A 22,505-nucleotide genomic window follows, 5' to 3' on the forward strand; every position below is an offset into this window, starting at 1 on the left:
CGTACCGACTTCACGGAGATCCTGCGGACGGCCGCGGCGGAGATGACGCGCGGGCGAATATTGGTGTTAGTGGGCTGAGGCGCACAAGGTTAGCAATAGGTAGTAGGATTTTGGGCTTCGTTTAGTGGGGGAGCAGCGGCAGGAAGAGGTCCTGGGAGGAGAAAGAACGGCAACTCCGATAAGAGTTGGATGGGGAGCCGGCGTCGCTGGATCTCGTCGCGAGAGGAGGTTTCATAGGCTGTTGTATTATCAGGCGAGCACGGGGGTTACGGGACGGGGGACGGAGGGTGATGATGAGAATGTGCCCGTTGGGAGTGGACGGATCTGTCATGCGAGGGAGTCTCATACTACGGAGATGCGCGATGTCGATGTGAGTAGGCTTGGTTTGGCAGTTTGAAGGGAGTAGGTTGAAGGCAAATGGTTTCTTGGTAAATCATTTTAAGGGGTTTCCACATGTAAAGTATATAGATAGGTTAGCCATTTGTAGTGTGTGACGAATGATGAAGAATAACGCCGTAAAAGCCAACTAAGAATATCTTATTACCCTGTTATCACCTGTATTATCGAGCTTCAGAATACGTGAACAGTGACAGAGGAAGGGGTCTGTTAAGTGATATTCAATGGCTGCTAGGTATCTGGAATAGGGGTAGCTATGCGCTACGCGATACCTGTATTACCTTAACGTAACACCTATAAAAGCTCCAATCCTCCGTCTAAGTACCAACCTAATAGGTACCTACCTAGACGATGCTTACCATCAGCACTTGTGATATCCTCAGCAACCAGCTGTTAGTTAACGGATGTTTGAGTCGTGGCGGTTTAGTTGTTTCCGTCGACCGTCAATCAAATTTCACCCCCGAAAGTAAAATTAGGAACGCTTAGTAAAATAGGGAAGCGTTAAATATTCGCATCGCTTCATCGAATCGATCAGCATACCTACGTCTATCTATCTTGGTGGTTGCCATCAGCTTGGATTGGCTTACCTGGCTACCTACCGGATTCGGTATCGATTCACGAGCAGTTCCCATCAGTAACGTTTCTGCACCTTCTGTAGGCAAATCAACTGCATTGGCGGTGTGACTCACACCGTGTGACACCTTTATATAATTCGGTGAGAGGACGAGGAAACATGTCGATATCAATGCGGTTGGACCAGCCAATACTGAGGCCTAGATTACGAAGACACTCTTCTTTAAGTAAATATCAGCCCTGGGAACAGCAGCATGAACGGCTTTAACTCCAAATCCTTCGGACTCTTAGGAGGGGTATTGTGCCGTTTTATCCTATAGAGGTATACAATGGGGTTTATTAATGCGGCAGCCTAAAAGCGTCGGTCGTGCTGAGCTCCGAGCCGCCCCCAATTCTGTGACTCGTCTCGTCGCCAAAGCTTTCCGGTTCGGGCCAATACTTATACTTCAAACCTGCCATTGTCCTAAGATATCCCTTTTCTTGGCATGTAATCATTCACTCGTGACAATCTCCCTCATTACAGCATCTTCGGCTATCATACCTGCTTCCACTATGATTGATGTAACGCACTTGGGCTCACAGGTCCTCGCAGCGGCATGGTACGGATTTGTGGCGGTGATATCCTATGTATGTTGAACAGCATCCAGCCTCAATTGTATGTGTTGGACGTTGCCAGTTGACGCAAGACCCCATAGCTATCCCTATATGTAGCGTATCAGACTTTGTTCCATCCATTGAGCCGTTATCCAGGCCCCTTCGTGGCAAAGCTGTCGGACGCCTACAGCGGCTACCATGCCTTCAAACGGCAACTTCACACGACAACCCGGCAGAGCCATCTCAAGTACGGTATGTGCACGTTTGGTCACATCGACTTACACATCAACAATGGACTAACCCCATCTCCACTTTAGGCAATGTCGTAAGGCAGGGACCTAACAAACTGGTGTTCAACTCTGTCGGGGCTCTTCAAGGTAAGGTGCGAAAATAATCTCGCTGGAGCTTGCTGACGTGATTGCATCAAGACATTTACAGGAATGATCGGACTACCAAGCCCAAGGAGTACTCAGCCATAGGCCCCAGACTCAAGATCCCGACTATTTTCACAGCGCGGGATCGTCAAGTGCACCGAGCAAGGCGACAGCTTATTGGCCGAGCCCTTTCGGACCGCTCCATGCGTCTATTCGAACCTGCCATGCTCGACCAGATTGATCTCTTGGTACGCTTGATCTATCATTCCACTCAGGGGTCCCAGCCCACCGCCATCAATATGACGGAGCGTGCCAGACTTGTTGGATTTGATATCGCTGGGCTTCTTGGCTTTGGCTATAATCTCAATCTTCAGACTAGGGAAGAGAACAGACTTGTGCTGCCGATGCTGGAGGCCGGATTCTTCTGGAGCGGCATCTTCCTGCATTGGCCTTTGACTCGTAAGTTCTCAATAGGACTAGCTACCCTGAAGATTTTCAGTTGATTGAGAAGTAAATACCTCTCTCTCGTTGAGCATATCATAAGCTCTCGCATCAAACAGGGTAAAAATGCGCAGCATGATCTCTATTCGATCGTTGCGGATGAGCTAGACTCAGATGCGTCTGATGGGATCCGGTCGAGCGAACTTTGGGCTGAGGCTACTGTATTCCTACCTGCAGGTAAGTTGTCCTCACTCGATTATAGGTGCATGCTATACTCACCTAAGTGGACTAGCTGGGGATACGACTAAAACTGCAGTGGCGGCCACTTTCTTCTATCTCTCCCAGAACGCCCAGTGTTACCAAAAACTGGCGAACGAGATTCGCTCCAGCTTCACAAACGGGAGCGAAATCCGCGGCCCAACCATGGTAGGCTGCCAATATTTGAGGGCTTGTATTGATGAAGCTATGCGAATGTCACCACCCGTTGCCGGTATCCTTTGGAGAGAGGCGTATCCAAGCGAGCAACCATTCACTGTAGACGGACACGTAATTCCACCTGGTACCACCGTTGGGGTGAATATCTATTCCATCCACCACAACGAGGAGTACTTCCCAGACTCCTTTACCTATCGACTAGAGAGATGGATAGATGATGAGAGGACTGTGCGCGACGCATTTGCTCCGTTTTCGGTTGGCCAACGTGGGTGTGCAGGCAAGACCATGGCATACCTAGAGATTTCTCTGGTCGTCGCCAAAATAATGTGGTATTTTGATTTCAGGGCCGTACCAAGAAGTGGTGAAGCACAAGCTCGTAAAACGGGGACGACCGATGAAAGCGAACTTGATGGGGTGTTCAAATTACTGGATAATTTTACTTCAAGCCATGATGGACCTCACTTGGAGTTTCAGCCTCGGGGAGAATACTGCAAAGAGTTGGATGATATGCCTGAAAAGTCATGAGGATGCAAATATATTTTTTTGGTAAGCAATTGGAGGCGACAGCCCCGGAATAGCTGTTGAGGGGACCTCGTTTATGAGTTTCAAGCGCGGTATACTAAATAAAAGGGCAGAACGGAGAAAGATGAGAGGATATGTATCTAGGTTACAAAGTTATACAGTGTACTGTTTGGAAATGTCGTTATTCGTGCTGAGTCATAAACAATTTAGCCTTATGTAAGCGCAATTCCAGGATAGTCACGTGATCCTCTACGTCGTGGACAATATTGTCATGTTAACATTTTTGGAAACCGCTTTCTTTTTCAATTCATGCAGAATCTCACATTTTCTGGTAATGTTGCTTGACTATTAGAGAATTGAATAATTATTATTAGGTAAGCTACCCACGCTCTTGTAGCAGTATTTACGATGCGATGAAATATCGCTTCTCACCTCCACCTACGAAGTTGTTCTTTCAATATTCTCCAAGAATTTCTTTCGGTAGCTAGCAATATGTGGTTATCAGCATGCCGTCACTGCCTTCTTTTGGGGATTTGCAAAGCTTATTGACGTACACTACTAGAATGAGATCCTTCCACTCCGTATCGTGATCGGCTGTGTCGTGTGGCTCGATCCGAAAACGTCGAAAGAGACTGGCGATTAAGCACATAAGCTGATGTGTGTATGATCACCTAAGAAATACGATCAAGTCCAATTAGCAAAGCAGCGACGACAATCGCCAGCAGAACGTCGTCGTACTCACCCCAGGCTTCAGAAAGTTGTCATGCAGACTATATCCTTCAGCTGATACCGTCCTAGGGAGACGTCCTGGAAGCGGGTTCCCAAGTCTCAGTGTCTCCTTGATTGTCGCCGTCTGCCCAGGCACGTTGGTTAGTCGAGCTCATTCATAGGATGTGTATCCCTCTTACCAAGTAGGGTAGTTTCCTCGCGTGATCGTAAGTGATCTCCTCGTCAAGTGACGGGAATTCCTTTATAAGCTCTTCTGTCAAACGCTGCTGCACCATGCGACTGGTACAAATCTTGTAAATGCCGAAAATCAAATCGTTGGAAGTCGTATCATTCCCTGTAGTCAATAGCATTACGAGCTTGCCGTTTAGTTCATCTAAGCTTGGTGGAACATAGCCCTCAACGATATTTGGGTCAGTTAACCTATCAATCACCGGTATTCTTGCGCCGCTATGGATGCTGGGGGCAGACTCTTGGGTCTAAACAAGATATCGCGCTGTAAGCTGCAAACATTTCCAGGTAAGTAGAGAGACACGTTAAACTAGGTACTGATCGCGAAATGAACCTACCAGGGAAATCTGGACAGCTTACACGTTTTAGAATTGTTATGGGCAGCGGGAAAAGGATGAAAGATGTTGCGGAAGGGACTCTTAACGCGAATGCCGAAAAGAAAAGCATTGGAAATGCTGTAACTGTCCAACCTATTTTGAAGGATGCCTCGAGATGGCTAGAAAACTCATTGTGAAAGTATGGATTAGCAACACACTCAAGCTCTTGCCCCAGGGCGATCTTCGAAATGATATCCATAGTGAAAGCTTTTGCCGCAGCGGTGATACAAATCGGTGTCGATTAAATGGATGCTCCTCTAAATCTTGCGACCAGTTGCTTGGTTTTTTCCAACCTGAAGACAGGGTAAGCTGACGATGTGACGAGGCAGCAGCAACAACGCCTCACTCTTCCAACACGATGTATGGGTCGTGTATCTAGCTCAACTTCTCCTTTTACCTACAGACACGCAGCCAACCACGGCGCTACATGAAGTTTTACTAGGATTCACCAAACACCAACTATAGGACTATCTACCTACGCATGGCGGTAATAGCTACTATATGGATGCTATATGAAAGACTCCGTCAGGATCATGCGACAATCTAATTTGCAACAACAGCAGTGGTGGAGGAAAGGATGGTCCTTCGGCTTCTAGATGTCCGCCCCAAAAATACAAGTATCATTTTGTAGTATTGCGCACCCATTGCAAAAGATATAAACCATGCTGGAACTTGACCTTTCCAACCTGGTCATTCAACCCAAGCTTCAAATTTCGCAGCACTCGTTATTCTATACATAGAACCCACGATGGTCTTGTTTTATTGGTTTACCTTGCTGGCCTGCGTCGCCCGTGTACATGGGAGTCTAAGTGTGGATGCCGTGGATCAATTCCTGAGTTCGCTCGGGCTTGATCCCCATGAGGTGTCCCTCGAGGCCAAGAATCAGGGCGGCTCTGGTCTTGCGTGCGCTGCGCTAGCTAATTTGGGTGGCAACTCAAGCGTTATCACGACCCAGGCAGATGGGACAGCCTATATCCAACAGACACAAGCTCATTGGTATGTATACCCAGCAGCGCGCTTGACAGACAACGACTAACCGTTCTACACTCACAGGTCAGCCACGGCATATAAACGACCGCTTTGCATTTTCTCTCTCGTCAACATAGATGAGCTCACATACATCGGACTGATATCAGTCTTCTCTCTGTTTGCTTCGCGCGTACATAATATCACCGGCGGTACTTTTGCACCCTACCTAGTAGTTATGTAGACTTGTCAAGCATCTAAAATTGACCCCTTTCTTACCTAAGCAATCTTAGGAATACGACTTAGCTTAGTAATCACCCCTTTAACGTCCCCTTAATTAGGTAAGCCTGTCCTAAATTATGACTACCTACTATCAATCATCTTGTCAATATTTTGGGTAGATTTTATCACAGCTTTCTGGTTACGGTCAACGTCGCTCCTGAGATGCCTGGAGACGAATTGTGTTGTAGTTATTTTGTTTGTGCCCCGGGATCTATCATTGGAAACTCCAACTCGTCTTTGGATATAATTGACTTTACTTTGCAATCAGCACTGAGAAGTGTTCATGGCATCCAACACGGTCTGCCTATGGGTTGATTTGATGTTTATTAATGTTATATTCGCCCTTCGAGAACTATCCCATGAAGTGCTATTTCTATCCAGTTGTACAATAACATCATGCCCGATTCCATATATTCGGAACTCATATTCCGGGTAGGCCAAAGTTGTGAATATAGAATATGCCTACCCCGATTAGATTGCCACCCATTGTTCTAACCTAGCGCCTACCGCGGATGGACAATGGCAACCTGAAGTATAAGGTCAACAATTACAATGGTGACTTCCGTAACCTTGTACCTCTAATACACCTATCTATACTGTGGGCAAAAAATCTAGTTGCCATGTGGGTGGGTACTAGCTATAGAGCAAGAAGCTGCTCATGCACGTACGAAGCTTCCGCGACAGTGTATACAGCTTATGTAGGTAGACACGCCTTCTCCTGTAGAATAGATGTAGGTAGTGAGCAATATGAGCAGAATGTTCAACGTAGATATCTCCCTCTTTCGCTTCTAACAAACATCGTGAAAAAGTCGTCGATATCCAGCGTTGATGTGATGTGAGATGGGAATTGGGTGAATTTTTGGATTGGTTTCTTGGTTTTCTTTTATTGGATTCTACCTGTCCGTCGTAGGTACTTTTGTACACAGTTTCTTTTCCCACTTCGGCTCGGCTTCAGCGATAGCACAATTTGGGATGATTCGACATCACCGTCAGCCTCAGTCCTAGTAAAAATTTTCAACCGCATGCCTGAGGAACACACGGTATTTTCCCAGTTCCCTCTCCTTCGGCAATAGGTTCTTCAGCGACCCTCCCCCACAAGTTCTCCGGACTATAAATTGAAAAAATAAAAACCTTTCGACTTCTTCTTCTCTTCCGACTTACTTACCATACACCCATCCGCATCCGCCAACCTTCTTCCTTCTAACCCACCCTTCTTCTTCTTAAACCTCCTCTACACGAGCACCGATACGGGCGACTACGATTAATCTTTGAGATCTACTCTTAGATTCTATTCTCATTGTCCATATCGCAAGTATCAATCATTCACTTCACTCACATCCGCTGAGTTAAAAAAAAAAAGAACAATACTCACGAGGGAGTTCAACTGTTACGCGCCTGGGTGCCTATCTAACGGCCTGTCTACTGTCAACTTTAGTACCTTAGTAGTGCTAGGTAGGCGGTCTTCTACCCAGTACCTACAACATACACTTCCTCGACCTCGAATTCTTTTTTTTCGGTCGGACCACACCACTCACATCCAACACACCCGCGACCATAACCACACACCTTGACCCGATATTTTCTCATCGACATACAGCACAGTATCAGTAAGTATTTACTTATCTATTTATTTATTTTCGTTGTCATTCTTCAATTTAATTCCCTTCTACTTACTTACTTACTTGCTCTTGTTTGCTTTTCTTCTTCCACACTTCCATACATAAACCTCTCCTTCATCACCTGCCACCAAGACCTTACCTATTATTCTCTTACACCAACAAACCACACATTGCTACCAGCTGCCCATCCAAACACTTGGCTTCATATGATCAAGCTTCCTTCTATCGCTACATCCAATCGCTTCCTTCCTGCTCGTTGGCTTCCTCTATTGTCAATATCATTCCAAAAAAAAAAAAAAGGAAAAGGAAAAGGAAATAGACAAGTCAAACTAACACATCACAAGGCGAAGACTCCCATAGATATATCTCTAGGAGCCTAGAGGTCCTTCGACAATAGTTATCCTACGCCCAAGTGATCGTCGAGTCAAGCGAACTTCCGGTAAGCTATCTCCCAACTCCAACTCCAGCTCAACTACAACAGTTCATACTAACCAATCCAAAGAAGGTCCGAGATATCTCTAAGAACTTACAAGTCCTTCGACAAGAATATCATACGCTTGTCTGATCCTCGAAACAAGCGAACTTTTCTGGTAAGTTATAATTCCATTCCAACTCAACACTCAATTGCTTATAGGTACTAACCAATTCTAAGAAGGTCCTTCAACGACAGTAACTATCCCACGCTTGTCTGATCATACGATCAAGCGAACTTCTGGTACGGCATCATTCAATCTCAATCTCAATTCCCAATCGCTAAAACTGATCCTTCGAAAGCAGTAGTCATCTACCCTTAGGAAGTCCGCCCACCATGCGCGCAGCGCAGGCATCCCGGGCCGCAGCTCGCGCCCGCATGACAGCCGAGAATCGCGGCTACGGCGATGACTATCATCCAATGAACCAAGACGGAGATGGTTACGCCAACAAGAGCGCCTCTTCTGCGCCCGCCCACAAGCTAAACTTCGACACGCGTTCCCCCAAGGTGAGCGTGGCTCTCATGAGCGACGACTGGCGCAGCCAGCGCCCCAGCGCCTCCTTCGGTGGTGCCGGCGGTGACGGTGATGATGGCGGCGTGCGCCTTGCTGGTCCGAGTACTTTTGGCTCCGAGGGAATCGAGTCGCAGAAGCATAAGAAGCGGAATGTCAAGAATCTCTCGATTGACACCACGTTCTCGAACAGCACCAACAACAAGCAGCAGCAGCCAGCCCCCTGCCGCTATCGAGACACCCCCATTGATCCCGACCTGATTCAATCGGCACCCATTGCGACATTGGGCAACAACATGCGTAACCTGGATCGCCAATTCGAAGGAGCGGGCCGTTCGGCTATGGGCTATGTTGCCGGACCCTCTCCATCTACGACTTCTCGCCGCGAGCTGAAGAAGAAGTCGTCTATGCACTCGAACGACACCGTCCGTCTTGACGCCGTGACCCCAACCATCCGCGAGGGTCTTGAGCAGATCTTGGAGTTTCGCGGCCAGCAGGGAACACCCACCAGCAGCCGCCAGACGACCTACGGCAACGCTGCCGTGCGCGCGTTCCCCCGCGATCGCAATGCCGGAAACGACAGTCCCGATAACACGTTCCCCATGGCGTCCGTCCGCGCCATCAACACCGCGCAGCAATTCCAAACGAACCATTGGGACGCCCTGCACGCGAACATTGACAAGTTCCTTAGCAAGCTCGAGCTGCCGCGCTCGGCAGGATTACCTATCTCACGCCTCCGGGAGGAGTACGACAAGGAAGAGTGGGCAGCGACAGGCAGTGAGCGCTCGGCCGGCCAGCAAGATGCGGCACCCCAGAAGCGACAAGAGCAGGCTCCTGGACCTGGTATCGACATGGCTCTAGAAAAGGAGCTTGAGGATGCTTTGAAGGCGATCGACGAGCAGGATACTTTGGGGATGGCAGAGGAGCAGAAGGCTTTGAAGATGGCAGAGGACCAAGCCCGCTTCGAGGCGCTTGTCCAGAAGATCAACAAGTCGTCGGCGAACCGCCACGGCGCGAAGCCCATCGACATCAAGCCGCCCCACTGGAACAAGGAGGAGGCGACAAACAAGAAGCCTCCCGTGGAGAACTCGTCGTCGGACTCGGGCGTGAGCGGTATGGTGCCCCTCAAGACTCCGTCCAAGAGTCCCGAGACGCCTAGCCTGAACCCCAAGGCGATCGAGTTTCACAGCAGCACTAGCTCGAAGGCCGTGAACCTTTCCGGTGACACGAACACTTCGACTGCCGCGAAGCCTCGGAGAGACGCGGTATTCACGGAGGATTACGACTACAGTGACAAGGAGAAGGTCATCGCCGACGCGTTGAAAGACGCCCCTGATCATCTGAAGAACATCGCTTTTGGAAACCACACGCTTAGCATCGAGGATGTGCGTGCTCTGTACCGCCGCATGGACGAGCTGAAGCTCGAGGTCACGCAGTTGAAAGCGAACAATGGGCCAGCCCAGCAACAGGCTCCGGCAGCTCAAATGTCTTCGCAGCTCGTTAGTAGTCAGAACCCGATCTTCCAGGGTCCAAACCAGTATAATCCCACCGTGCAGCCATTCCCGGGCCAGAACCCTGCTGCGCCGACCTTTCCAGTAAGCACCGCTACTCCGATCTTTGGACGGCAGAATCAGAATGGGATGGGCCAGAACGGCGCCGCTCCTTACTTTGCGATGAACGGTACTGCCCCGATCTTTACCGGACAGAACGGTACTACTACTCCCAGCTTCGGGGGACAGCAAAACCAGAACGGCATGGGGCAAAACGGTATGGGACAAGGCTTCATGGGCCAGCAGAACTTTCCCAACCAGAACATGATGGGCCAGAACTTCGCCCAGCCGCAGCAGCCGCAAGGCGCATTCCAGAACGCCTACCAACAAGGAAACGGCTTTGGCGCCGCACCCGGACCGTTCAACGGCCCCCAGCCCTTCAACAACAACAACGGCTTTACCAACCCCGGCTTTGCCAACAACAGTAACAATACCAGCAGCGGCTTTGCCAACAACGGCTTCGCCCCCAGCGGCCCGCAGAACACCATGGCCCTCACCGGCCCCAACCCGCATAACAACGGCGCCTTCGGCAATAGAATGCCGATGCCCCACAACAACAACAACTCGTTTATCCCCCCGACGCAAACGCCGCAGTACCCGCTTCCCGGGCAGCCGGCCACCAACTTATTCTCAGCACCTGCGAATAACAACAACAACGTGCCGCTGTACCAGCAGGCGCAGATGGCGTTCGGCCCGAAGCCCGTGCGCAAGCCTCGGGGCCCCTTGATCCCGGGGGACCCGCGCTCGGCGGCCAAGCAGCAGGCGTACGAGCGGTACCTCGAGGAGCGGCGCGCGACGGACCCGGCGTACGCGCTGGATTGCCGGGCGCGGCAGGCGAAGCGGGTGGTGATGTCGAGACAGGCGCCGAGGTTCCAGCAGCAGGGCATGCTGCCGCCTGCTCAGGGCGGTGTGGGTGCGGCGCCGCGGGGCATGCTTGGCCCGCAGGTGCAGAGCATGCCGCCCCAGCAGCAGGGGGGGCCTGGCTTTTAAGTCAGGGGCATCCCGATGTACACCCGAGTAATGATTCCCCGAGAGAAGGATAAGAGAGAAAGAAGTGTCTAGTGAGCAATAAGACGATGAGAAAAAGCATACGATAACCACTAGAAATCTCTCAGGGAAAACAAGGAGGCGGCAACGATCGTGACGGGACGCTGCTAATAATCACCAACTATTACGATGCCACAGCAGCGGCACGATCGAGAACGCGTCTCCAAGGTCGGAATTCGATATTTGCGGTTCTATTTTTTTTTTCGCGGCCTCTCATACGTTATTGTTTGGCCTGTTTTTTTCTTTTCCTTTCGCGCTGTGTTTTATTTCCTTGCGTTTTTATTTCCTTGTGTCTGTTTCCTTGTGTACCAAAAAAACAACAACTTGATATGCACCGCTTGGCTTTGCGGTGCTGATTTACGATACGATACCCCTTTCACACCACCACGTTGGGAAAGATTGTACATTCTCCCATACCATGACCATGTTGGTGTGTCGTTGGGGCTCTGGGTATGGGTATGGGCATTGGATGACTCTAGCAATAGCCACTTTGGGTTTTGCTAGGAGTCTTATTCATTCACGCCCTTTTGATGTCAGGGGGGCCTGGAACTACTGTCAACCTCCGAAGAAAGTATTGAGTTCAATGAGCCTCGCTCCTTGTAACTGTGGTGGAAGATTACGATGGGACCTTTTGAGGTACACGAAGAAGGAAAATTGATGTGGATTTGATGGGTTGCGGGTATCTTTCGTTTCGGAAGATCTGATACTTGGTAATATGCGAAGTTGGTTGGGGGGTGTTTGTCCAAGGAAGGGTGGGAGGGTAAGGACAATACGAAAAGGCGCCGGACGGGTGATATGGTGGGTGAGTTTATCCTCTATTCTATTACGCCCCTTTTTCGCTATGGAGAAATGAGAACTAATCATTTTCTAGGCAGGACCGTTGGTGATGCCCACCGAAATCCCGAAAGCACATTGTACATGGGCCATGCAGGAAAGCATACTCCGCAGTCTGTGGTTGCAGCAATCCGATAATTACCCATACAATCCATTGCACGAACCTTTCGACCATGAACGAAGATGATATCTCCGTTCCTGTCGATATATAATGACCCACGAATACCCGAGAACACGACATTACGAGAATATGAGCAAAAGAACGAAAACGAGAACTTGTATCACATACGTGATACGACATCTCGTGAGCCCCTTCTGTTATACGGGCTGGGGCAGTCGATAATACGGGGAGTGCCTCTCTGAAGAGGCCAGTTGACGAAAAGTACACAATAATGAACCGAGAAAAAGAAAGAAAAAGGGATAAAAGAAGGTTCCATCCTCGATGAGACGGGCAAAGCATTTTATTTATTCCATGGGATGCCACCGAACAAAAGAAAAGAAAAGCCATCGACCGTTTTACATGAGCGGGTGGCTTTTATTCTTCTGCCAACCAAACTACTTTATCGACTATCACATACTGCGAGAAGCGTTATAAGCAGTAGGAAGTAGGGACAAATAGAGATAAAGAGAGAAGGCACCATGGAACAGGCATAGTCGGATGGAAATATTGTATCCCTTTCGTTTCTTTTCATAGCACTTGATGCGATTGTCTTTTATGTATTATTAGGAAGTAGGCAGGCGGGCAAGTGGGCCGTAAGTTGACCTGTTACTAGAGACAAAAGATTACTTTGATGAAAAAAAAAAACAGGTAGTTTCTACCTTCGGTGCAGTACGTAGGCGTTAAAGCATTGTGATGTCGTAAATATGATGTAGTTGAAGTTGAAGAACTTTGAGGCTGAGAATGGAGTTGTTGATGGAGCTCGGGGGTACCTGGGCATATAGCTGATAGTTGCATGCACAGGCTTTACCCCACCCTATTTAGATAACCCGCTATTGCGTATTCAGGCACACCAGCCAGCTAGCTAAACCCTTCGATACTTGAATATCTGTCCGTGAACACGCTAGCGAGCGCGTCAACCTCGGAAGCTACCCTAGTAGGTATTTAATGTACTACTAATAGTAGCGCCTGTATCTTTCTCCCATCACTGGCATTATACAACATGGCTGATGTGCAGAGACATTATTAGAGTTCTGGGGAAGGATAAGATGGAAAGGGCGTTACTTTGATTTTTTTTAGTCTGGTAGGTAAATGAGTACATAATGAGTACTTAGTAGTGAGCACAGAGGCCAACAGAAAAAAAGGCAAGAATGAGAAGAATGTGCTTTCGACCTGCACTTTCACACAGACACACACTACACACACTACGCACACTACGCACTCGCACCCGAACACACACAAGATCGGGTTCCCAACTTCAACCCTAAGAGTCGGGGCTTCTTTTCTTGGTAGAACTCTTCTCTCTTCATCATCATCTTGGGTTGTTTAATCATTCAATTTTACATACCCACAAGAATCGCATCGCATCTCATTGCACCACATCATCACCCTTACCTTCACCATGTCGACCCCGATGCGCCATGGCCCCTCTCAACAGGGCCGCACGCCTTCTCAACACCCTGCCGCGGCTCCTACGCCTCAGGCCTCGACGCCATTCTCTAACCCCCAAACCGCCGCCGCCTTCTCTCCCCACGGCCCAAGATCCTCGCCACAGCAATTTAAGAAATCTCCGGCGACGGGCACCATGGTGGCCAGCACTAACAGCGCTACCGTTAACTTTGATAGCCCCTCTGCTGCCGCCGTCTACAACAGTCTAGGTATGTCGATTAATGATCTCAACCTAGATAACATCAGCGTTGGAGGACTGGTCGCTGCAGCAGGACGGTCGGACGAGGAGGATCGGAAGAAGAGAATCGAGGCTGTTATTAATGCTCTATGGGTAGGTTGACTTATAATGTTAGCCCTCTATGAAAGGATGCGACTTAGGTGCTAACTAGTTTCTAAAGGCTCAAAACAGCGGTAGAGTCAGCAACCAGGGACTCGAGAGATTGGCTATTCACCTTGGCCTCGAGTGTCTATGGGAAGACGTGAAGGGTGCCGGCGAAGATGCCAAGACTCTGATCATAGCAGGGCAGACAATGGCTGTCGAAGTTGGCATCACCAATCACGTTGTGCACCAGGCTTTGTTAACGTTTAATGAACCCACACCGAGCCTCGAAAAGCACGTCGACCGCGCCTCAGCTATTCTCCTCAAAGACCTAGCTCTGGAGCCCGACCAGAGTCCCTTGACCAAGAAGCTAACCGCTTTCCGTGCCAATCTTGAGCGTTTGGCTGCACTAGACAAACTCAGTGTACTTCCCAACCTTCATTGCTACGAGGCCATCGCTGGCATCTGGGAAAGCCTGGAAAGACTACATAGATGGGATGTGCAAAAACTTCTTGAGGAACCGGCCCTAGTCAACCTGTCTGAGGAGAGGCGGCGAGTCTATGCCCTCTGCCTTCGCCACGGGTGTCCTCTCATGCACACTCGAGGCCGCATCGGCTTGAGTTTTGACTATTGGAAGGAGACGAGGAAGTTGGCTACCACCACGGTAGACACCGAAGAGGCCACCACATGGGCTATTCTCATCGAATGCGCCCCCTCGAACGGCATGGTATACACTCCTGTACGTGTCTCTGATAAGTGGATTGGACCTTACATCGAGAAGGCCAACCTTACGGACGAGGAGATGGTCACAGCTACGGGGCCTGTCTTGGACTGGCTGGAGCCCCCCAACACTTTCTTGCCTCCATCGGAGGATATGAAAACAGAGGGGTTAGACGGCGTCGTAGGCGTGTCTGGTCACAAGTCGCCGGAGGTTGTATTCATGGCAACTTTTGACCCTCCAGTCATCGTTCCTCATGTCGTCGCGCAGGAGATATATAAGATTACGGCCACGAATGCGCCACTCTCCAACATCACGTTCGACGCACTGATGTTCCCCATCACCGACGGAAATGCCTACGACCCCAGCGAACCTCGTGAAATTGTATATACCCAAACGGTCCCCACCTTCATAGACGTCCTCCACGGCAAGACCCAGGAGGAGCCTGTCTTGAAGGCGCACCGGAACACACTATTCATATACAAGCCAGTCTACGGCCAAGTCCTAACCCACGTGCCCTTCGCTCACCCGAAAGATCTCGTCGCGATGCTGCCCTTGCTGCGCCAGTACGCGTTCCTCTCTCTCTTGCTCACGAACAGCCTCAAAGTCCGCGAGGGCAAGCCGACCGTCAAGGACGCCGACACCGACAACGACAGCCGCGTGCCGCGGACCACCCGCGACGAGTTCGACGACTTCATGACCTCATCCTCTCGCCCCCCGCCAACCCCCAACGTCCTCAAAGTCGACATCACCCTAACCGCACACCCCGTCCCCCGCCTCTCCCTTGTGTTCCCCTTCCGCGACGCCACCGCCAACATCATGCTTGAGATCCAGCCCGGCGGAAGAGTGCACATCGTTTCGGATAATATTTTTGCGCAGTTTGATAAGGCGAACGTGAGCTTTGAGAACAGAAAGAGGGAGCCGAGGGACTGGGCGAATGCGCTCGAGACGATGGAGGATATTGGGGCGTGGATTGAGATTATCAGGCATAAGCTCGATGGATAGATAGGTATCTGCGTGGTGGATGGCTGGGTGGGAAAGGGGGGTGCTGCGTATACCTAACTGCCTACTTATGTCTATTTACTTAGTACAAGGCAAGTACCTATTACCTAAGGTTACTTATATCGATAGGTATGATTCGGTACCGGAATGGTATAGGAGGGTATGGGATCAAACGAGATGAATATACTAGGCGAAGTGACGCAAGGCTATAAGCAATAACAACAAAACATAACAAAACCAAAAAAAACAAGGGATCGGTTGCTGGATATGATTCATGATACTCCCCCCCTAAACACTAAACTAAATTTCCATCCCCATCCCCATCCCCATCCTCTTCTCTTCTGTTTCGTCCAGGCTTGCTTGGTAAGGATCCTACTAGGAATTCTACGCCTGTTAGGTATTCTAGGTAATTCACCTGGTAGGTACTAGGTAGGTAGCTAGGTAGCCTAATAGTTGGCCTACCTACTGTAGGTACCACATACATACATACATACATACATACATACATACATACATACATACATACATACCGAGGTAAGGTATACACGCATTAGTACCTACATAGATAAGGCGGTAAGACAACGGACGGACAGACAGATGGAATATATATGACCTAGGTATATAATAAACTTTCGTGGCGTTTGTGTCATGTTCTGTAGGTACCTAATAACTATTTCTCTGTTTCCTGACTAACCTAACCTAACCTAACCTAGGTATGTAGTGTAGGTAGGTAGGTAGGTATCGTGGGTGCGCATGTAACGGGGATGTGATGTTAAATTTAGTGTTGTTCTTTTGGAATGCTGATGGTTGATTCATTCCTTCCTTCCTTCCTTCCTTCCTATGTATGGATTCTATGTAAGTATGTGTATAAGTAGCTGTCTGTGGTTGTGGGCGGCTATAAGTGAATATAGTAGGTAGGTAGGTAGCTGTCACGATCCGAACACTACCTACCTACCTACCTACCCATAGACTACAGTCTACTTACCTCCTAAGATACCTACCTACCTACTTACATCTACGTAGTTTTAGGAACATCAACTAAGTAATACTGTGTCACCTATACTTACTACTTAGGTTATATCTATTTTACCTACTAAACAACACGCTAACACCACAAGCCCCTTTCTCCTTTACCTACAACATTGAATACTATACTATACATAAGAGTTACATTTGTATTAAAGCTTTATCTATTGCTGCTTCATCGTCTACTTGTGGGTAAGTAGTAACGAATTCAAGCTAGCTAGTTACATATCTCACTTCTCACTTTGCGCACACGATCTCGGGCTCGTCTCTTCTCTCTCTCTTTCTCTTTCTCTTTCTCTCTTTCTCTCTCTGCACATACATTGCACAACAATATAAACCGACCTGAACCTGACCCTAGATAGATAGATAGACAGAGGAAGAGAGGAGGAGGCCCTCCTCTACCTCTTTAAAAAAAAAGGACTTGAATCCTTTATCCTTCTCCTTCTCCTTCTCCTTCTCCGGTGCCTAGAATACAACAGTTTCCGGGTTCTCTGTCTTTCTGTCCTTCTGTCTGTCTCTCTCGTACGTGTATGGGTTTGTGTATCTGGGGATAAATGATTCCTCCACTTTCTTTTGCATATTTGACTTATGATCGAAAAAGAAAAGAATAAAGGAGAACTAGGCTAATCGTGGAATCCATGTCTTTGCTTCGTTCGCGTAGCTGAGGTATCGATGCGGGGAAGGGGGGGTTAATTAGGGGGAGAAATGACAATTACACGCTAAAGGCAAAGGAAAATTGGTATGAGATTGTGGGCTTGGACTTTGCCAAACCCTTGCCAAAAGAATCTGATAAATAGATAATGTTGGTAAACCGTTTCTTCAGACTGGTAACTCATGCAAAGTATGAATAGCTTAGTAGCAGCTTCAGGGTAAAGCAATAAGGACGACGATGTAGTGGTGGTTCAATTCGGAATGCCTAAATTAGGTGACAGATTGTCTAATTCGTAGGGCGCGAGAAAAAAAAAAGGGTATCATTAAGCGCTCTGAGGAGGAGACACGAATGTGCGGCCATCATTCTTCTCACTGTCGATAGTTGACTTGGTAGTCGCGGTATCAACTCGTGAGAGGCCAAGCTTCTCAAGACCAGAGATTGCACTATCAACCTCCCCAAACGAGATTCCCAAGCCGTTCTTCTTCTCTTCGTTCTTAATGCCTTCCTCAATCTGCTCATCAAGATTCATAAGCGCCGGTGGTCGCTGTTGCATCGCACGGGCCTTAGCGAGAGAGATGGTCTTTTGTTGGTAGGTGCTTGTCATAGGCTGAGCATCATCACGATCAATGGTAGCCTTCATCAGAGCAGCCATCCATGTTCGTCCTTGCTGCAGATTTGGAACCGCAAAGTAGTGAATGGTGGGCTTGGTAAAATTGACGGCCTTGGAAAGCCCTGCTCGTGGTGGCATGAGCTTGAAGATGAACATCGAGTCGGTACCCTTTTCAGCAGGAGAGACAGTAGTGTTGTCCGCAAGGGTTGGGAGATTACTATCCGCCGGCATTATCGGGGTGTTACTAGCACCCGTTAGAGTAGCATGCAGGCCTGTCAGTCTTTCATTGTCTGCTGGTAGAACGCGATGAAAGGAGATATCGATCAGGCCCTTCTCCTCTGTGTCGTCTTCTGAGTAATAGTATGAGAGACGTCGTCCTTTGAGGACAAAGAGTCGCGGTTTCCACGTTGTCATCAAGTGAGAACTCTTCTTCTTCATCCACCCACTATAGTCGGCACCTTGAATAGCTTCTCGTGGTGGAATCTTCAGCAACCCACGTTGATAAGCACTCGTCTCTTTCTTTGTTTTCTTTGCACTTTTACGACTCGCAGAAGTAGCGGTAGAATATGGGCTTTTATTTATGTCTGGATTATCAATTTCGAAACTCAGGTTACCAGAAGGCGTACTTGACCCAGCCCTAGATGGTGATCGCATCGGCGAAGCTTGGGCAGGGGCGTCCGTTGTTGGGGAACCAAGTTTTCCATTGCCGACCATAGCATCAGAAATAGCCCTCAGACTGCCTAATTTGCTTCCAGCATTTGAGATCCAATCGCCGTGAATCCCCCCCCGGTTTGGCTGTAAGGCCGTGGAAGGGTGATCTAGCTTGGTGACTGTTGGGCTCGGACCGTCTTTGGCAGGAGGAATAGGCCGTAACGATTCTATGGTATTTGTGGAATTTGTCCGCCGATGGTCGCCAGCGAGACCGTAATACAACTGTGCGGCGCTTGGGGGGGTTGCGTCTCTGGTAGAATCCATGCTACCAAATCTGGAGCGCCGCGAGATAGCTGTTGCACTTCTTACTCTTTGCTGTTCCGTATAACTTGACTTGTGCGAATGCGATGCGGTGCTGTCGCGCTTCTTAAGCACGTTCCGCTTTCGTCCATCAACTTCGGTGCCAGAAAAATACCCACGATCAAAGTCAGGAGGTGTATGTTGCATAAGCTCTGGATCAGAAGTGTTTACAATGTCGTGCAGCCCAGTCGATGAAAGTGGTCGTGGTGGGGGTGCAGAGGCTGCACCCATAGTCCAATTACGGTCAAATGATGGCTGCTTTCTATGCGTAGAATCGATCTGCGGAAATGTACCCGAGGATGCAAGCCTCGGGGTCCCGTTGTTTCCTGGTGGCGCAAGTCTAAAATCGGTTGACGAATGCCGTCGCGAGTGATGGAGATCTCGAACGGAGGCCGCTGAGGGTCTCCTGTAGTGTGAAGCGGAATTGTCTTGGTTGCTTTTGGGCGAAATGGGGGACAGTGGGGCCAAGGGGTCTAGTCTTGTTGACTGCGATAGGCGCTTTGCGTGAACAGAGCCTGGTCGACTTTCGGTTGGAATAGACCTCTGGGAATTTGTCAGGGTGTTCGTCCTGCTCCTCGTTCTACCGTTCTCTGATCCTGCTTCGCTGCTATACGTCTGCGTGTTTCGTCTTGTGGTCGTTCCAAGACCATTCACTTCGTCCTGTAGAGCCTTTACTTTTTGCCACGTCTTCAGCCTTCGTCCTACGGAACCCAGATCGAACGCCTTAAGAAACAACGATGACTGGTCCATTCCTAGGATCACTTCACCTGATATTTCCTGGTCGCGAAAAACTTCACAGTGCTTCTTCTCTACGCCAACCGTAAATAGATACTCTGCTACATTATCGGCATTCCAGCTTTCCACTTCAGAGCGGGTATGTAATATATCCTCCTCTTCGTCAGTCTCTTCGCCCTGAATATATGAAAGTCGATCGGGGTGGTGAGAACTGTATTCGCTTCCAGAATCTGTCGCATGATGAAGTACGCCATTTGGAGGAATTGAGTGCAAGTCGGTGATATGCTCGTCGATAACTGTCAGAGTCTCGTGGAGGACTGGGTTCTCTTGGCTCTGTATCCCGAGGCGATTTGGACTTTCGTTACTGGAACCGTAATTGAATTTGCTAGTAAGAAGGGAAGTAGATGCGGGCGCTGATTTCCCTTCAGATTTGGTAGAGTTCAACGGCAGGGTTATGGGATTAGCATCGGCTGGAATCGCAGAAATAGGCTGTGTAATTGAGTTGCGATCTCGACTTTGACCGGGAATAGCATCTGCTCCATTGGTGGATATTGAATTTGCGATCGGTTTGGGCGCAACACCCCCTTTAGGGGCTGATCGTGTATAAACTACAGAGGCACTGATTAACTCGGACTCGATGCTCAAGGCTGTTTTGCCTAGTAAAAATATCGCCTACCTTCAGGAAACAAGCCACTATTCTCATTTACCAAATGACGACCTAGAAACCAGCCGTCACCAAATTCGTCGTCGCGCTCAATCAATTCAACGCGATCGCCCTTTTTTAAACTCAATTCGTCGGAGCTTCGGGCCAGGAAGTCATCTGAAGATTTGCTTAGTTAAAACCGTAATCATCAACATATTTCGCACAAACAGTATAGTAAACGCTGAGGGTTAAATGCGATACAACATGCAATTCATGTTATGATACATATGTAGGTATGGATAATGAAAAGTGGACTGAACTTACGAATGACTACCAGTATATCGCCCACCTCTGGCTTCGCTGACTTCTCCATGATGCAATAGGATTCAGAGATCGCGGTCGGTGGGAACAGAAGTGGCATTGAAGAATGGCTGTAAAAATCGCTAAGTGCAATCAGGAGGGTGGCGATCTCAAGCCACTGGCTCCCTAATCCGAAGGAGTTGCGGAGTCTATCGGATACCTGACTCGATCAAGGTTTCGGTTGTGACGAAATGCATCGAATTTTTGGCCTTTTTATAACGAGAAAAACTACAGATGATATATACGAGATGATAATTGATAGACAAACAGTTCTCTTGTTTCGTTCTCGATTCGTCGTATTGTTTATTGGCTTGTTTATTTTGCGGCCGGCCGACCTATGTCAATTGTGCCGTCGCCTTCACAGCTTTCGGGGTTTGGAAATTCGAGTTTTGGTCAGAACTTTCGAAAGGTCCTATTGGATGTTTCTTCTTCCCCCCCTTTTGTGTTTTTGCTGTCTACGTAACACTAGAATCGTGAGACCATATGTAGGTAAGGGAAAATGAATGACGGATAGACAGACGGATAGATAGGTAGATAGAATAGACAGACACAGACACAAACACTTCGGTATGGCGATCTGCAGAAAGCCGTACCGCTGAGCGTACTAATGGAAATAAATAAAAAAGAATACAATTAATATGTGCCGCGAAGAGAAGAGAGAAGTACAGAACAATAATCTGGCGAATGATGTCGTCTTTTTCCCTTGTGACCTACTAATTAGGCACTGACTGTAGTTACCTATTTTCTTGATAGGATTGGATCGAAATATGGAATTGGCCGGGACCTTGTTAGAACTTAGGATGACAGGATGATTGAGAACGGATGGATGGGATGAGGAGCCGTCCGTTAACGAACGGATCGCGGAGTGAGCTGAGAGGGGTCTTCTCTTTTTTTTCTTTTCAAACTAGTTACATAGTACTAAACTGCCACTAACTGCATTGGAAAGGTTTAGGGGTGTGCCTGGGTGTTATGTATGTATAGGTACGTAATTATCCATCCGGGAGGACTGGACTCTGGAGTCACTGGGTATTGTTACGGGGATACCTATTTGGATTGATTAACATAATTAACGTCTTGTATCCTTGTTACATTCACAGGGGTCATCTACGATCATGCTTCAAGTCACATAGTCCTATGTAGTTACATAGAAGTATATATACATGATGTACATCTGGAGAGTCGAGACTGCATGTACAGCTAATCTACCCGAGCATTACATAATATTAATTACTGACCATTTATGACCATTCGATATTCATTGATATTCAATGTTTTCATCTACCTCAATGCTAGTCCTAATGTACTAATTACATATGTATGTGCTTAAAGTGCTTAAAGATATGGCCCCTTGCACGTACATGCATCCACGTATGTGGAATCTGGTGGATAGTCTCAACTTTCCCTATTGATAGTTTTAGATTATGCCTAACCTATGTAGGTAATTTTTGAACGTTGAAAAGAGCATTATTGATTTCTGGCTAAGAGACGTTATACATCTTCGTATGCCGATGCTCCTTTTCACAACCTACACATGGGCATGCAGTGACCGTTTTAACTTGAACCTTGATAGCCAACTACATATCCCAATGCAGGCCCAGGCCCTAGGTTAGGGTATTATCTACAAGTCTGGAGTATTTTCGAGGGATGCCAAGGACCGGCGTTATGCTTCATATCAGCCCCGAAGACATTCAAATGTTTAAACGTCTCCAAGGTATGAATGTACATGTGTATACGTAGTTTCGGCATTATGTTCAAGGTTATCTCTACGAGATATTTTAGGTATTTGCTTTGTTTGCTTCATATGAATACATTCCCTTGTAAAGTTTGGCGTTGCCATGACTTTCAGTAGTTATACTGACCTATTAACTATTTC

The 22,505-nt window shown here is 48.2% G+C and overlaps 6 protein-coding genes across 6 annotated transcripts; 2 read left to right on the forward strand and 4 right to left on the reverse strand.

The window, feature by feature from the left end:
* Window positions 1-1,521: 1,521 nt before the first annotated feature.
* Window positions 1,522-3,338, forward strand: GGS25DRAFT_523577 (cytochrome P450; the record flags this gene model as incomplete). The annotated part of the gene is made up of 6 exons (XM_049264446.1): window positions 1,522-1,596; window positions 1,665-1,815; window positions 1,881-1,940; window positions 1,992-2,396; window positions 2,553-2,615; window positions 2,671-3,338. The coding sequence occupies 6 exons, from the start codon at window positions 1,522-1,524 to the stop codon at window positions 3,336-3,338; spliced, it is 1,422 nt and encodes a 473-aa protein (XP_049114564.1).
* Window positions 3,339-3,789: 451 nt separating this feature from the next.
* Window positions 3,790-4,868, reverse strand: GGS25DRAFT_523578 (cytochrome P450; the record flags this gene model as incomplete). Its single annotated transcript, XM_049264447.1, has 5 exons — window positions 3,790-3,819; window positions 3,890-4,006; window positions 4,078-4,188; window positions 4,244-4,540; window positions 4,653-4,868. The coding sequence occupies 5 exons, from the start codon at window positions 4,866-4,868 to the stop codon at window positions 3,790-3,792; spliced, it is 771 nt and encodes a 256-aa protein (XP_049114565.1).
* Window positions 4,869-8,948: 4,080 nt separating this feature from the next.
* On the reverse strand, window positions 8,949-10,808 carry GGS25DRAFT_498561 (uncharacterized protein). Its single transcript, XM_049261710.1, has one exon. It carries the CDS (start codon window positions 10,580-10,582, stop codon window positions 9,377-9,379), a length of 1,206 nt encoding a protein of 401 aa, XP_049114566.1. The 5' UTR covers window positions 10,583-10,808; the 3' UTR covers window positions 8,949-9,376.
* Window positions 10,809-11,053: 245 nt separating this feature from the next.
* GGS25DRAFT_498562 (uncharacterized protein) lies at window positions 11,054-12,829 on the reverse strand (the record flags this gene model as incomplete). The annotated part of the gene is made up of 1 exon (XM_049261711.1): window positions 11,054-12,829. A coding segment is annotated over exon 1 (482 nt), but the record flags the coding sequence as incomplete, so codon positions are not given.
* Window positions 12,830-13,042: 213 nt separating this feature from the next.
* Window positions 13,043-16,088, forward strand: GGS25DRAFT_498563 (mediator of RNA polymerase II transcription subunit 1-domain-containing protein). The gene is made up of 2 exons (XM_049261712.1): window positions 13,043-13,887; window positions 13,955-16,088. Exons 1-2 carry the CDS (start codon window positions 13,510-13,512, stop codon window positions 15,596-15,598), a joined length of 2,022 nt encoding a protein of 673 aa, XP_049114568.1. The 5' UTR covers window positions 13,043-13,509; the 3' UTR covers window positions 15,599-16,088.
* A 1,118-nt stretch (window positions 16,089-17,206) lies between these two features.
* Window positions 17,207-21,073, reverse strand: GGS25DRAFT_361908 (uncharacterized protein). Its single transcript, XM_049258136.1, has 3 exons — window positions 20,597-21,073; window positions 20,306-20,449; window positions 17,207-20,237 (listed from the first exon to the last, which is right to left on the reverse strand). Exons 1-3 carry the CDS (start codon window positions 20,691-20,693, stop codon window positions 17,596-17,598), a joined length of 2,883 nt encoding a protein of 960 aa, XP_049114569.1. The 5' UTR covers window positions 20,694-21,073; the 3' UTR covers window positions 17,207-17,595.
* Window positions 21,074-22,505: the final 1,432 nt, after the last annotated feature.

The sequence above is a fragment of the Hypoxylon fragiforme genome (genome assembly GCF_022984875.1).
Source record: "Hypoxylon fragiforme strain CBS 206.31 chromosome Unknown GGS25scaffold_7, whole genome shotgun sequence".
NCBI lineage: Eukaryota > Fungi > Ascomycota > Sordariomycetes > Xylariales > Hypoxylaceae > Hypoxylon > Hypoxylon fragiforme.

Excerpts from the sequence above, each read along its gene's own strand:
- GGS25DRAFT_498561 (XM_049261710.1), bottom strand. The coding sequence starts at position 10,582 with ATGCGGGTTGGGGCCGGTGAGGGCCATGGTGTTCTGCGGGCCGCTGGG.
- GGS25DRAFT_498563 (XM_049261712.1), top strand. The coding sequence starts at position 13,510 with ATGTCGACCCCGATGCGCCATGGCCCCTCTCAACAGGGCCGCACGCCT. Across the intron at positions 13,888-13,954 it reads CTGTTATTAATGCTCTATGG|GCTCAAAACAGCGGTAGAGT; the intron begins GTAGGTTGACTT and ends TAGTTTCTAAAG.
- GGS25DRAFT_361908 (XM_049258136.1), bottom strand. The coding sequence starts at position 20,693 with ATGCCACTTCTGTTCCCACCGACCGCGATCTCTGAATCCTATTGCATC. Across the intron at positions 20,450-20,596 it reads CGATATACTGGTAGTCATTC|ATGACTTCCTGGCCCGAAGC; the intron begins GTAAGTTCAGTC and ends GCAAATCTTCAG. Across the intron at positions 20,238-20,305 it reads TAGTGGCTTGTTTCCTGAAG|TTTATACACGATCAGCCCCT; the intron begins GTAGGCGATATT and ends GTGCCTCTGTAG.